The sequence below is a fragment of the Haliotis asinina genome, chromosome 2, assembly GCF_037392515.1.
Source record: "Haliotis asinina isolate JCU_RB_2024 chromosome 2, JCU_Hal_asi_v2, whole genome shotgun sequence".
NCBI lineage: Eukaryota > Metazoa > Mollusca > Gastropoda > Lepetellida > Haliotidae > Haliotis > Haliotis asinina.
The window spans coordinates 66,345,703-66,360,409 of NC_090281.1; the positions used below are offsets into that span (position 1 = coordinate 66,345,703).

A 14,707-nucleotide genomic window follows, 5' to 3' on the forward strand; every position below is an offset into this window, starting at 1 on the left:
CTGAACCAGCTTGGTTATGTGGTTGACATTTCAGCGAGCTACTGCTGTGTGCCAGTATATCATGTTTGCATGTTGAACTTTGGTGTGTTTTAACTTCTTCACATTTTATTCCAGCTGATCACAACATGACAGGAAACCACTTCTATTAATTCGAGACCACATGAATGTGAGCATGTGAGCATCTTCATATATTCAGTTCAGTTTACACAAGATATTCACTAGTGCTGTTTTGCAGCCATAATTAGAAGCTAGAGATTGTGCAGTAATGCAATGGACATCTGCTTATGTTTACACAAATGGTGCACTCTTCAGTGGTATCTTTACTGCATCATATATATAATCACATCTGCATGAACTTAGTTGATATTTCCACAGGGTAAATATCAACATCTTTGCTAAAACATTATCATGCATGGATGTGTACATTTACAGCTGCTTTGCCATATTTACAGTCACATTTTTATCGCTATCCATGGTAAGTGGTTGAGTTTTCCTCCTCCATCTACCTGATGAGTTGTTTTTACAGCAGTTAGTGCGACGTGGTGTGGTGTGGCGAGTGCTCCCAAGGGTGTGAAGTGAAAGAAATTAGTTTACGTTGAAAAGATATTTTCTACATTTTCTACAAGAAATATCATTCCATCAACAGAGGTGCTGAAACAGAACTTATAGAGTTGGTTTTCTGTTCATAGCCTTGCTGTTTTGGAGATATGTGGAGAATAATAATTTAGACTTTGGCTTAGTAAAGCAAAAACAAAACATTCTGCCCCTGCCAGGTGTGATAGGGTTGAAATGGTCAAAGATTTCATGAATGTTCATGAATGAGGGTGATGAAATAAAATGTGGCAGAAGATTTGTTTGGAATGCCATTATGAAGTAATATCCTAACCAACTATCAAAGCAGCGATGGTAACTTTTAAATGAGTGATTGAGTTCAGTTTCACATCACACACCAAAACATTACAGTTATATGGCAGTGGTCTGTAAATAATCGAGTCTGGACCAGACAATCCAGTGATCAACAGCATAAGCACTGATCTGGGCAACTAGGAACCAATGATGTGTTAACCAAGGCAGTAAGCCTGACCGCCCCATTCCATTAGTCACCTCTTACGATAAGCTTAGTTGCTTTTTGTGGCAAGCAGGGGTTACTAAACACCTATTCTATCATGGATCTTCACGGATCTTGAGAATAGACCCATGAAGGAAAAATAAATAAATAAAAATAAAAACTAATCATCTGAATCTAAGAAGGGATTCCTAATTTAAACTTTGATAAATGATGGAATGTGATTAAGTGAGTGAGTTAAGTTTTATGCCACACCCAGCAATATTCCAGCTATATGGCAGCAGTCTGTAAATAATCAAGTCTGGACCAGACAATCCAGTGATCAACAACATAAGCATCGATCTGCGCAATTGGGAACCGATGACATGTATCCACCAAATCAGCGAGCCTGACCACCCGATCCCAATAGTTGCCTCTTACGACAACCACAGTCGCCTTTCATGGCAAGCATGGGTTCCTGAAGGCCTACTCTACTCCGGGACCTTCATGGGTCTAACGGAATGGTTTTTTTTTGTTTCTTTTTCAAAATAGTTCTCATGCAGGCAGGGTGTATGTATCCACTTATTCTATGACTGAAATACGACAGACTAAGCATGCATGATCTTTTAACTTGTGGTCCACGTAAGATCAGGTGTAAATAATCTTATTATGAAGTGTGGCTCAAGTTTGATGACATATTACTTCACAGGAAAAAAGATTTTCTTTGGTCAACATGGTCAGTTGTCATAGTCTAAATGAGTAACTGACGTGTTAGTCAAGTGATCATTATTTATGACTGTTATAAGGCCTTTGGCCCATTTCATTGTCACCTATGACATTTCCTCGAAGGTATTCATGCAAGTCGATTTATTTTCCCTAAACATGACAGATGTCATTAACATAGAATACAATGATGTCTTCAACTTTTTCGGTGTTACTGTAAAGGGGCATGTGATTTCTCTGACTGCCAGTTACATCATTAACATGTTGGCTGCTGCCACAAGTATACTCGTAGTGTCAACATCTGGTCCAGTTTGTCACTACAAGTTATCTCATACTTACAACACTGCACTATCAAATTCTATGCACAAAAAATGAGAGAGGATATTCTTTACACAATATCGCCAGAGATATTCACTGTGCATGCATTTCATGGCTTCTACATTATATTACTGGGGCAGAAAAGACACAACAACTGCAATAGGTTTAATCTAAATAAACACAAATTGATTTCATTTAAATTCTGACTGTCTCTCTCCATAACAATGTGTCAGTATATTTCAGCCAAAATGGAACAATAATAGATATTCCTATCTTGAATAAATGCATTTAACGAAACAAACTCGAACTGGAAATACAATGAAACCATTTATCACATAACTTTCACATACAATTTTTCTGCTGGCATTTTTTACAGCAACATTTTGATCAGCTAGCATTTCAAACACCAGTCATTTGCACATTTTACAAGCCAAGAGATCACATTTTTTCATTGTGCATGAGACCTTGCACACTAACAACCAATCAGAAAAGCAGAGGGTTTCGCAATGCGTCAATATCACTAATTTTAGCCTTGGGTTTTCCAAAACAGCAATTACTTATTCAACATCACCTAAATATCATAGTGAAAAGTAATCCCTGGAGACAGTTTGAATTTGCAAAGTCAGGTATATGCCGGATAACAGAAACAGTGATATAAACAGTGTACTTGGTTATGGCAAGAAACATCCCTATGTAGTTCCAGACCAGTGGCTCTTCGCAGCCATCAGCAGATGCTACTGCCATATGCATGGATATTGAAGAAAACAGTTGTGTTCTAGTTTTCCTTGATTATTTGCAATTCCAATTGCAATAAGTTTTAGTATAAAATGCAACATATAAGAGAATGCAGTATCCAGATGAAATGAACATTTTCAGTTCATAACAGTACACTGTTGAAAACAAGTCAATACAATTAAGCAATACATTATTGTTAAGAAAACTGAACACTTACCTTGTATCGAATACCAAATGCTGTCGCCATCTTTATCTTCAGCAGAAAGCATTTCTAGAAGTTCTCCTACATTCTCATTTTCAGCTACTGATACGGCGTAACGGGACTTTAAGAAGGTTGGTGAGTTAGCAGACGTCATTTGTCTCGACACAACTTCAATGTTCAGTCTGATGATTGCTTTTCTGCGAGGGGTCCCGCTGTCAGTTACTCTTACCTTTTTAAAAAAGAAAAAGGCTTACTATATCATTGATACATAAAGAATTTTGAGTATACACTTTAAAACATTTCTTAGAATGACAAATGCAAATGTCTTCGTTTTAATGTTGTTCATAACCTTCTCACGTGAAGTAAAGCACAATGTGCTCACCATTTTCACTCTTGTACTGCTAGTGTTCAGTAATCAATGCCTCTTATTATTATTGATTATCAGCGTACTTTTCTTGATTTGTTTTGGCTTCAACCTTTGACAACATCTGAGAAACATCACATTTTTATTTATTACTGAGCATCCCCAAAATATTTCGTAAAAAATATTTTAAATAAGCTGCTTTTTCAGAATACAACATAAATGCAACTTCAGTTTCAATGTTAAGAAAAAAAAAATCATTAGAAGCATGGGTTGAAATAGTGCTTTATTCTTGTGCTGTAGGATGGTAAATATTGAAATGGCATAGATGGAATATTGAAATGTGCCCTGGCAAAATGAAATGACGTAATTGTCATGATGTTTTAAGTTCGCTGAATCATCAAAAGCAATAGACACACTTACTTTTACCAAGGCACAAATCAATTTTAGCTGTCTGTTGCCCTGTGGCACCAGTTGACACAACTATAACGATAACATATCCCTGTCTGGATTTTGATTAATTAAACACTTCTTTGGCTCTTGCTGTTGAATACCTTTACTTCAGGGAAGAAGAAATCAATATTTATTAACATCACAATTCATCAAAAAGCAAAGGCAAAGCTCCCCACCAGATTGACCTGGAGCTCCTTTCACAAAGCAACCTTCACTAAGGTTAACCTTAACTCCCATTCTTTAACACTGCACTAGGTTTTACTTTGTGACTTGCGATCACCTAGAGCTTTGTGAAAGGAGGCCCAGTTCTGTACGTTTCAGCAATATTCAACGGTTTGGGAGTTATGCTCTGGGAATGAGCACTACAATAATTACCAGTAATTATTTGTCTGGAAAACATGAAAAAAATATGAAAGAAATAAAATCCAAATATAGGTTTTATGCTATTGGTTGAAGTTGAACAAACTTAAGTTGAGATTTGTCATTTCCTGTAATTCTTTGGTATGATTTTATATCCCAACAATTTTATAGTAAATCATTAAATTACCTGAAGCTCGTACTTTCTCCCTTGAACAAGATCCTTGGTGGAGTATACGATCCCAGTAACAGAATCCACTCTGAACTGAGTCTGTCCATTTCCACGTTGGGACTTGATTGCATATGTAAGATAAGCATTCTGGCCTTCATCAATGTCCTTAGCTACCACACGATACACCTCAATGTCAGTGTCTCCTCTAACACTCTCGAGAACCTTAATATATGGAGCCTTGTCTGCAAATTGTGGACGATTATCATTCTCATCAAGAACCTTGATGACAACACGAGTCTTGGATGAGAGTGGTGAACGGGCATCATTGTCAGATATTGTAACCTGGGGAAAGTAAAGAACATGTGACTCCATTTGAAATTTCAACAATTGCCATCTTAACTTTCTGAAAGTCGATATAAAATACAGTGAATTCAGAAAACTTTAGGGAAACAATGTTGTAGTTAGAGATTTACTCTACCATTTACAAGAGATGCATTCATACATGCCATTCCTCCTACAAAAAATACTGTCATGATCGTACAATTCTGATGCCCTCAAATTAGATGGCCTCAACAACATGCAGCCTTGTCATGGTATCAAAAAGTGAAAACAAAATTATGTAAGTCATGTAATTATGTGAAAAGTAAGTAAATCTTTGATTGGTATTTACAAGCAGAATGCATAAGAATGAGTAAGTTTAGTTTTACGCCGCACTCAGCAATATGCCAGCTGTACTGAAAATGGTTCACCAAAGATTGGTAACCACAACATAAACTTAGCCATGACCACATTTTCATACTACTGCTCAATGTTTGTAAAACTGACTTAGAGATCCTACCTCCAGTGCGTGTTCAGGAACATCCTCTCTGTTCAATGCTCTCCTTGTAGTGCTGATCATGCCTGAAGAGATGCACAACACATACACAATGCCTGACACCATGTTTAGATTCTTGGGCCTTTTTCAACATAAGCCATAGTTAACTGGCTTATCTTCTGTAGCATGGTGTTCACTGCTCATTTAAACGATGCACGCAATCCTCCAGGTGATGCAGCTTTTTGTGGGAAATAACTCTAATTATCATTCAGAGGGAAAGACTTTTCTTGGTACACCAACAGAATACCGGATACCTACCAGCCATACTGTCCAGAGCAATGTCACCCTTAACCTAAATCTTACCTAACCCCAACCAAATGTAAACTGCTTTCGAAATGGTAGAAGTTTTCGGTATTCTGTAGTCCAACCCATTTCTCATATCTGTTCAACAAAAATAGTTGATAACAGGTTGGAACTTTGCAGCAAGAAAGCGTTTTCCATTTAAATTGTATTTTCTTCTCTGCTGGACATTGATTTGTATGCAGTGAGTGAGTGAGTGAGTGAGTGAGTTGTGAGTATATTGTAACCATGTTAGGAATCGAACCCAGGTCTTCAGCATGATGGGCCAACACTTTAACCACTTGGCTACCCCAGTGTCACGATTTGTATGCTGGTTTCAAGAAACGACAACAAATATGAATTTTAGTTAGCCATGATATACGTATTGATTCCCTGTCAACTTTAGGTTGTCCCAAGATGGCAGTTGTGGCAATCTGATTGTGGTTGCTCTGATGGTGAGCAGGTGCAATCTACCATTTGCTTCATGCACTATGGCGATATTAATGCAAAGAAAATACTGAATGAAAGTTTTGGTACAGTTTTCAAAATAGATTACAAACAAATCTGGACATGTACTGAATATGTCAGCATCACAATACAACAAGAATTACTTCAATGCTAAAGGAAACGTTGTTGAAGTTTGGGGGAAATTATGAAAACCCACTTTGGCATATATTACATACACACCCTCTTGGCAGCTGTGTTGTTTCAAAAAAGAGTATGTACTATACTGAAGAATATACAGTATGCTGTAGAGTAGAGATATATCATTCTCAGCACAAAGACTGTTCTGTGCAATTGTTTGCAAATACAAATACAAATACAAATCCCATCGCCCCATGCCCGGGACAAGTCAGTTTTCATTACAGGTAATCAAATAATGGCATCTTTCTTGTTTGTGGACAACTAGATAATTTCCAATCGTGGTTTCAAACTACAAATAATCTTGGATTTCATTTCATATCTGCTCATAATGAAGCTATTTAAGTTTGTAATAATAATAAAGTAGAGCTAGTAGAGAGTGAAATTACCACTCTTTGATAAATAGTCCAGTAAACCATTAACATCATGCACTGTGTCATAAAATCAAGGCAAGTGGAAAATTAGTCAGGACAAGTTACTTTCTTGAAGTCACTTGCCCTGGGGCAAGTGGCTTTTCAAAATCTTTTGTAACCCTTGTCTTCCACATGAATAACAAAAGAACTAAAAAAATCAGAATTAGTTGATCAAATATCAATACAGCACAAATCAATGAATATCCTGTATCCAACAATATCTCTTCAACCAATCACTAGAGAAACAGTTTGGGACACTAGCATGATGCTAAGTGGACATGTTTCATGGAGAAGCCATATTTTGAAATTTATTGTGTGATACATGGTCTTCATCTTGAGACAGGCTATATTTGCAAAGACAACAGCAGTCCTCTCACCACAATTTCTCCAGAAATGATTACTACCACCACTGTCCCACAATGAGACTGGTACCTCTGTTTGGATAAAATCAGTGTGCTAAATAAGCCCTAAACCAAGCCAGACAACAGCCCAAAATGGATTTAATCAGTCCAGCCACCAAGATATGGTGAATGATCTGAAAAATTTACCGGACAATCAGGCTGGCTAGCTGCAAATCTAAACTGTCCACCAGACATCTAGTCTCTCTCAGGCTTTATTTCATACACTCGTAAAATGTATGCCTACCACAACACAAAGGCAGATTTGAAAAAAAGATGAGCAGGAAAATATGTCTATTACACCATGTGTCACTATATCATAGTGTTAGGCCCAAAATAGTGTTTAAGTTAATAATTGGAAACAACAGATAGGAAACAGCAATGCCTGACTTGGATAGTAACAATGTGTATCTGGTTGGATCAACAACTGTTCACACTGGCAGATTTAATCTATGAATGATTACTAAATAAATATTTTGGACTCTGGTGCAAGAGGAACATAACATATAAGCATTTGTATTCTTTCTGCTTGGGGAAACAAACAAGCAATTCTTAACGAGTAAGAATGAATGTTGGGATAACAGAAAGAGGCTTTTAACATATTTCTGGTAACAAACCTAGATTAAAGACATCTTTCCTGGTTGCATTTCGAATAAAAAGGGTTTGTACTATTTCTTCCTCAGTTCAGGTGCCAGTCCCCATTTTAAATCATGGTTCAACAATTGCATGCACATGTCACTGACCTACACCAATATTCAATACTGAAAATATGGAAGGTTTAGTAAACAGAACCTTTAGTTCAATGATCCAGTTATTTTTGCAGACTAACAACAAACAAACAATTTTTATTCACTTCCTAACCTTGTAAAACTAAAAGCAGCCAAACTTGAAAACAAAACTTTCCAGATTTACCTCATTCACATGTATTTGTGTATAAAAAAACACATTTTCTCAGTCTATCACTTTGAGAATGATCTTGATCATTGACTTAAATGGGCAACATTCATAAGAGCTGTTAAGTGATTTCAAATACGACATCCCTGAAATAGCTAGCCAAGGATGTGCTTCACAACAATGAGTTGCCACAAAACAAGTTTCACATATTGATTGGCTGACCTTGAGTCCTGTGGATTTTGAAGAAGTGCTGGGGATCTCCTCCAGTTATCTGGTAAGTGGTTTTCTGTGTGTCACTCAAGTCGCCATCATCAGCCTCTACTTGAATTATCTCCACTCCTTCCCTGCTGTTCTCAGGCACAGTGACATGATATATTGGCTGACGACTAAGAGGGACATTATCATTTTCATCTACGATTTTAATAAGAACTTCCTGACGTGCAAACTTTGGCACAAGTCCTCCATCTTGGGCATATACTGTCAGCCAATAATGAGAGATTGTCTCTCGATCAAGCACTTGAGAAGTTCGGATAGTACCTGGAAACAGAAAACAAGACAGATTTAGATACACTAAACAAAAAACTGAAAAGTTTTAGTCATAGTCATGCAACTTTTCATGACGCATTGAGGTAAATATTTCATTTATGTGGCCTTTAGACAGATCACTGAGTTTACATAAAAAACAATCAAACATACCAAATACAGGTATACAAGATTGACTGACACCATGAGCATACTAGTAGTGTCAATGTCTGGTCCAGTTTGCCAATACGAGTTATCTCATACCTATCTCAGTGGTATTTTAAAGCAAGTTTCACACATTGTCAAACAGGCACAAGAAGCAATCATCTTCTGGCGGTGACAAAAAATGAGACAACTCATTGTGGTAAAAATCGACCAGAACTGACATGAGAAATCCACTGAATGTAATACAATATCAATGCAACCATAACCTCCAGTAAAGTCTCAGTTGTGGTTGCATTATTTTGTATTATGAAGCATTAATGTTGTACTAACATTGGTACATGTATTTAGTTTTCAATCTTCAATGAATGCTAAAAATTTCGAAATCTCTACATTCCAACAAACACATTGTAAATAGCATGTTTGGGCTGTTGGTTAATATACACAGAGAAACCAATCAGTAAGCAATAATGATGACGTGAGGAAAATACTCAAAGGTCAATAGAGTCACCCCAAATCCTCAGTCTTGCACGGCAATTTCTAAAAGATACAAATCCGACATAATGTAACCCATAAAATACAAGACCTGTACACACGCAAAACAACCGTAAAAGCAGGAGGGATGGATTTGATTTATGCCAGAGGCAGCTATGTTCTCTGCAAACTTGAAACTTGATATACCTGTACAGTCTCCTGGAATTCAGCTGTATTAATGTTAGTAAGCAGATGACTGGGCCATACCCAACGTCACAACTGACCTCAACAGTTGTAAAAGGGTGCCTCATGCTAAAGATAATGAAGGGACGTTTGATCAGCAAGTGCCCAACCACATGGATGGTGAAAGGGGTGTTTGATTGGAAAGCCAGGGGTCCTCTAATGATTGCATTCGGGTAACTGACTCTAATCAATATAAAAGGTGATTTTTTAGAAAGGGGGTCCCACGAGCTGAGGATAGTGCTGGGTGAAACCTACACTAGCCCTAATGCAACTATCCCAAGGAATCTGGGAGGCTCACGTGAACCAAAATAAGCACTTAGTAAACTGCGCTCGATAAACTGCAGTCTTGCCAAAGATAAGTACTAATTGTTCCCACACCTTCTCATTCTATAGCACTACAGCTCAACAAATAATCAGCACTGCACTTGTTTTATTCAACTGGCTTTCATTCGTTTTAAGACATAGTAGAATTTCAAATACACTTAATATGTATAAGACTCATTTTATCCTACATACTGCAAAAAATCAGTTAATGCTGAGTGGAAACATGAATTCATCATATTTGCAATATTATAGCATCTCAACCAAACTCATTCAATTTGGCCATGGCTGATTTCCAAAATATTGCCTCAAATACTCAGGAAGCATTAAACTTAACAAGCTTCAAACACACCTGGTAGGAAGTCTTAAATGCCTTCTTGATGGACTGAAAATGTATGTTCTGAGCCTGAACTGGGATAGATTTGCACCAAAGACATAGTTCCTACATTTTGACCTTCAAAACAAATACAGCAGAGTGCACTTCAGAACACTTACATCGGTGTTCCCTGATTTCAAAGTAAGTGTAATCTAAATTGTCTGTCATGATTAGGATGTTATAAGATTTTTTCCACTTTCAAGGCATTAGGTACGCTAAATTTTTTAAACCAATGAGAGGTCCAGAATGTTGTTCTATCAACCTTCATCACCGTAGCCATGTGGCAGGGTAATCCGAATCCTGCCAAGTTAACTGAACAGGCAGGAAAATCAATTCAGTAAAGTCTAGTCTCCAAAATGCCTTACACAGGTATGACTTCTAAAATGAAAATGTAATTTCTGTTTTCTGGCTTATTTGATAATATTCTGTACTAATATCAGTGCACAGTATGGACAACCTCAAAAACTATATTGTCTCACTGCAGTAGTTAAAGCTAATGCAAACAGTGAAGAACAAGAAGACCCAGTCATCAATATCCTCTGCATTACCTCCAATTTCAGTTGAAGTCAAACTTAATGCCATGGAAATGCCAAAAATATTTTATTCAGAATTCTAAAACTATCAAAAGGCACCAGTACACCACTGGACCAATCAATGTGCCAAGTTTGCTAAAGAAATCCTGAACGGTTGTAGAGTTCTGCCCCAGAAAATATAAATGTGCATGGACGGATGGATGCGCGGACGGACGACAGGGTGCATTTTAATACCCCCAAAACGTGTTGCGGGGGACAACAAGTCATGGCTGAAGCTTACTACACTTTTGAAAACATTGAAAGGGGAAACGCTGTTGGCCATTTCACCATTTCTAGATCCTGGATTTGGAATCATATTTATTTTTTTTCTAGACTTATGTTTCACCATTACATTCATTGCCAGATGGGTGCTCCAAGGTTACCACTGGGCTTTTATGATGAAAGGTCACCTGCAAAGGTCAAATGGGTCATTACCAATATGACTTGGACATTATCAACCAGACATTGGAACAACAGCTACCAGACACCTAATTCATAAATTGGTTCTCCTTCAAATTAAGTGTTTCATGTCAGAGGAAAAGGTCAGCTGGTGACATTGGAATTGGGTAGCTTAACATCATAAAAGTTACAATGAGAGAGTTTCAATATCCCATCAGCAACATCTCAGCCACAATATATAAAAACCCAGATCCACAGGAGGGCTCACATCGTCAAGATTTAGAAAACAATTACTGCACCTAAAAGATCTTGCACAGATACTCAAATGTATGTCAAAAACACATTTAATTTAATATAATACAGAAATAAACAGGCATTTTGACATGGAAGATTTTCCATGTTCTTTTGAAAGCATTTGACTTTTTGTATTATCTCGTTCATAAAAATACATGTGCTTTGCTGGTACCTACTCTATATATATATCCTTCAGATTCAGAGTCATGAAGGATAGCATAAAACCCCAATAAACCGTTTACAACTAGACCCTTGCAAATTTGCAGAGCAATGGAAAAAGACCTTTGTACACATGACAACTCCCTAGCTGAAGGAAATTGTTGCATCAGTGACCATGCCTGAACTATACAGATGAAAAGGAAATCTTTATAGATTGCAGAAATGATAACAGGTACAAAAGCTTGTCATAGCATCAAGCCTATGATAAAGCATACAATGATCAAACAATATACGTGGGAGTTACAAAGCAGAACAGGCTGAAAGAGGCTGGCTAAGGTGAAAATGCATAATCTTAGCATGGACCAGGATGTTGACTGATGCAGAATGCAAACGACAGACAGCAAATTAAGATGCCTTAAGAAGAAACAAGCCTGTCAAATCTTGAGCAGGTAATTGGAATTAACACTTTTTTCACCCATGTTATAATAAAAAATGTGCACAATAAATACATTTTCTGTATATTTCAGTAGTAGATAAACTGATCTCATAAATAAGTTGATCCCCCTTAACTTGACCCTTAAGATCAGCGTCAAAATGGTATGCCTCATACATAAACTGATCCTGCCTACAGACAACTGGCAGATACCGATAACTCACAGAGTTCACCATCATATTGCATCTACTCATGCCTAGAAATTAAGCATAGTTGACAGAAAATGGATAATATAATTTGTTTTCGCTTAATCTCACATTTATTGAAGCTGGACGATCACATGTCAAGAAACTGGCTTGCTTATTTTATCCCATTCCGTATACACTTCCACTTACCATATTCGTGAGGGTACGTTTTTCATTCCAACCACAATAGCACCAATTTCACAACATATTATCAACAATCATGAACTGATTACCGCCTCGTTATCCATGGACGGCCAGTTTACAATAACATCGGTGAAAACTTGTGTGAATTTAAATGGCATGTTTGTTTCATCCCTTTCCGTGTGCACCCAACTTCCGCTTAAAATTATCATGAGGGTCCCAATGAGTTTAGCATTGATTATACATGTTTTACATCAATAGAGCAAAACCTTAATTAAAGTTACACATTGCTATGACATATTTCTTTAGCTGAAACAATAGTTGTAGGCATTATATTTTACTGATCACTGCTTCAAAAGTCATCCCATTATATTATTGTGTATGTTTTTAAAGGGGCACTGACGCGGAGCAATTTCCGTGGACTGGTGGTGTCTTTTGTTATTGTTTTTCTTCCGCGAGTACCCGGATGATATCCCAGAATTCGTGACTGGTTCGTGATCTCTGCTGCGCCTCCCATATGCGCAATAGATAGTTTATGTGGAGACTGATCAACAAAGATGAAGTCATTTTACTTTGTTATTATGAAAACAAATCAAACACCGTGAAGTTTAGTCATCTGCCAGTGATATAAAAAAAAACACATTAGGACTGAAAATAATAATAATGGTTTAATGGTTTAATAAAAATAACCCCACACGGTCTGCTTATACTTACAGTGAATTTCTAACATGATTTTAATATCTAAACATTGTATAGATTGCCAACATGAATCATATTTCACACATACCCTATTCGCGACCTAGTGCATGTTTTCTATAATACAGATTCTGCTGAATGTTAAAGAAATAAATTAAAACATAAAAATGCAAATATTAAATTTAAGACAGACAAATGTTATAGCAACAATGTCAGGCTATTACCTCGTTCAGGAATGTATCCATCAATATCCACATAAAAGAACGAAATTCCATTCATCTGCAGCTGGTAAATAATCCTGCTCTGCGTCTTGTGTCTTTCAACACTTTAATATGCGAAAAAGTGACACATCTTTTGAGAAATTTTCACACTGGTGTATACTTAATCTCCCTGGACACCCAGGACAGCACACCGGGCAACTAACTGTACGATGTCCGCCATTAGTTTGCCAATAATCAAGGCAGTGGCGGTTAATTCTTTGTAGGCAGGATGTTGTTTTTACACTCGTACTTTACAACAGGGTATATTCAGTATAGATTGCGTAAATCTACACTCATAAACACTGCCTTTTTGACAAATCTCCTTGGGAGTAATTAATCAATCAGTGTGTTCCTTTGATCAATGTTTGTTTTTGTAACTCAGCTGCTAAACCCTCTTGCATCACTTACATGCACATATTACATAACATGCAATACATTTGCCACTACATACCTTAATTTATAATGTTGAGTATTTATTCGAGACAGGAGAAATGCCAAATGGGAACCTATGTCGAGTAATTTTAGTGGTGTTACCACTATTTCTACGCGTTATATATTCATTAACTGACCATCAAGCGAATGATGACAAATAACACGTGTAGGTTTATACCATCAAACGCGAGTTACAGCAAGGAAGATGTAATCTCTGTGTTGCAAGTAGTCTGAAAACACTTTTGGGCCGAAACTGTTTTGAGGATACCAACGAAAATTCGTTGTTATATAAGAAATGCACATTGGTGTTTGCTGTGTACTTGGGTAAATGGGTATAATCAGTTTTTTTTACATGTAAGAAAATTTTCAGATTTCTCTTCCAATGGCAAAGTTATTGTTATTAGTTTACGAATTCAGATAAATCAAATGTGTGTTTTTTATTATCATAGATAATAAACCAGGGTAGAAGCTACCAAAATTTATGTATGATGTATGCTATGACAGATGGACCAACCCTCAAAACTATCTAAATATAAAGCTTTGCAATCTTTCGGACTTATATGAAACAAATGGCTTGCGACGTGTATGTAGACATAATATTTTCACATGACATGATTAAATATCGAGGTAGAAAACACAGAAATAGGATCGAACTGGATCAGTCACTATACCATCCAGGCATCAGAAGAAAACTACACTGCTGGGATATTTTGTTACAACCAGACAAGGAATACCATGGATATTTTTAAATAACAGCATGTGATGGGCATCTGGCCTCCTCACTTTTCAAGGTGAAGAAATTCTGGTAATGTGGACAGGAGCCCAGTCCCTTTGTCCGTCACGGTTGAGGGAGCGGGTGCTGACCATTTTGCTGCTTGTTTTCGTAATAAGACCATTGGTGAGAAACATTATTCGCTCCGCATCAGTGCCCCTTTAACAAAATCACTGAAACATTTGTGCGAAACATGCAAACCTGATTGTTATACTCCAGCAAAAAGACAGTTTGATGTAAGTGTTATCTATAGATAGATAAGATGACCCTTTCTACAGGCTATTTTTTTTTGAGGGGGGGTCTTCAAACTTCGGTTCATCTACAGTAACACACGGCATAA

General features: G+C 37.1%; 1 protein-coding gene across 5 annotated transcripts in view; it reads right to left on the reverse strand.

The window, feature by feature from the left end:
* Window positions 1–14,707, reverse strand: part of LOC137274179 (protocadherin Fat 1-like) — an 86,880-nt gene that overhangs the window by 55,648 nt on the left and 16,525 nt on the right. For all 5 annotated transcript variants that reach the window (XM_067807218.1, XM_067807217.1, XM_067807219.1 and 2 more), the window contains exons 3-6: window positions 8,089–8,403; window positions 5,205–5,266; window positions 4,385–4,708; window positions 3,039–3,252 (exon numbers count right to left, since the gene is read on the reverse strand). In XM_067807218.1, coding sequence (XP_067663319.1) covers window positions 3,039–3,252; window positions 4,385–4,708; window positions 5,205–5,266; window positions 8,089–8,403 — 915 coding nt within the window. The remainder of the gene's footprint in view (window positions 1–3,038; window positions 3,253–4,384; window positions 4,709–5,204; window positions 5,267–8,088; window positions 8,404–14,707) is intronic.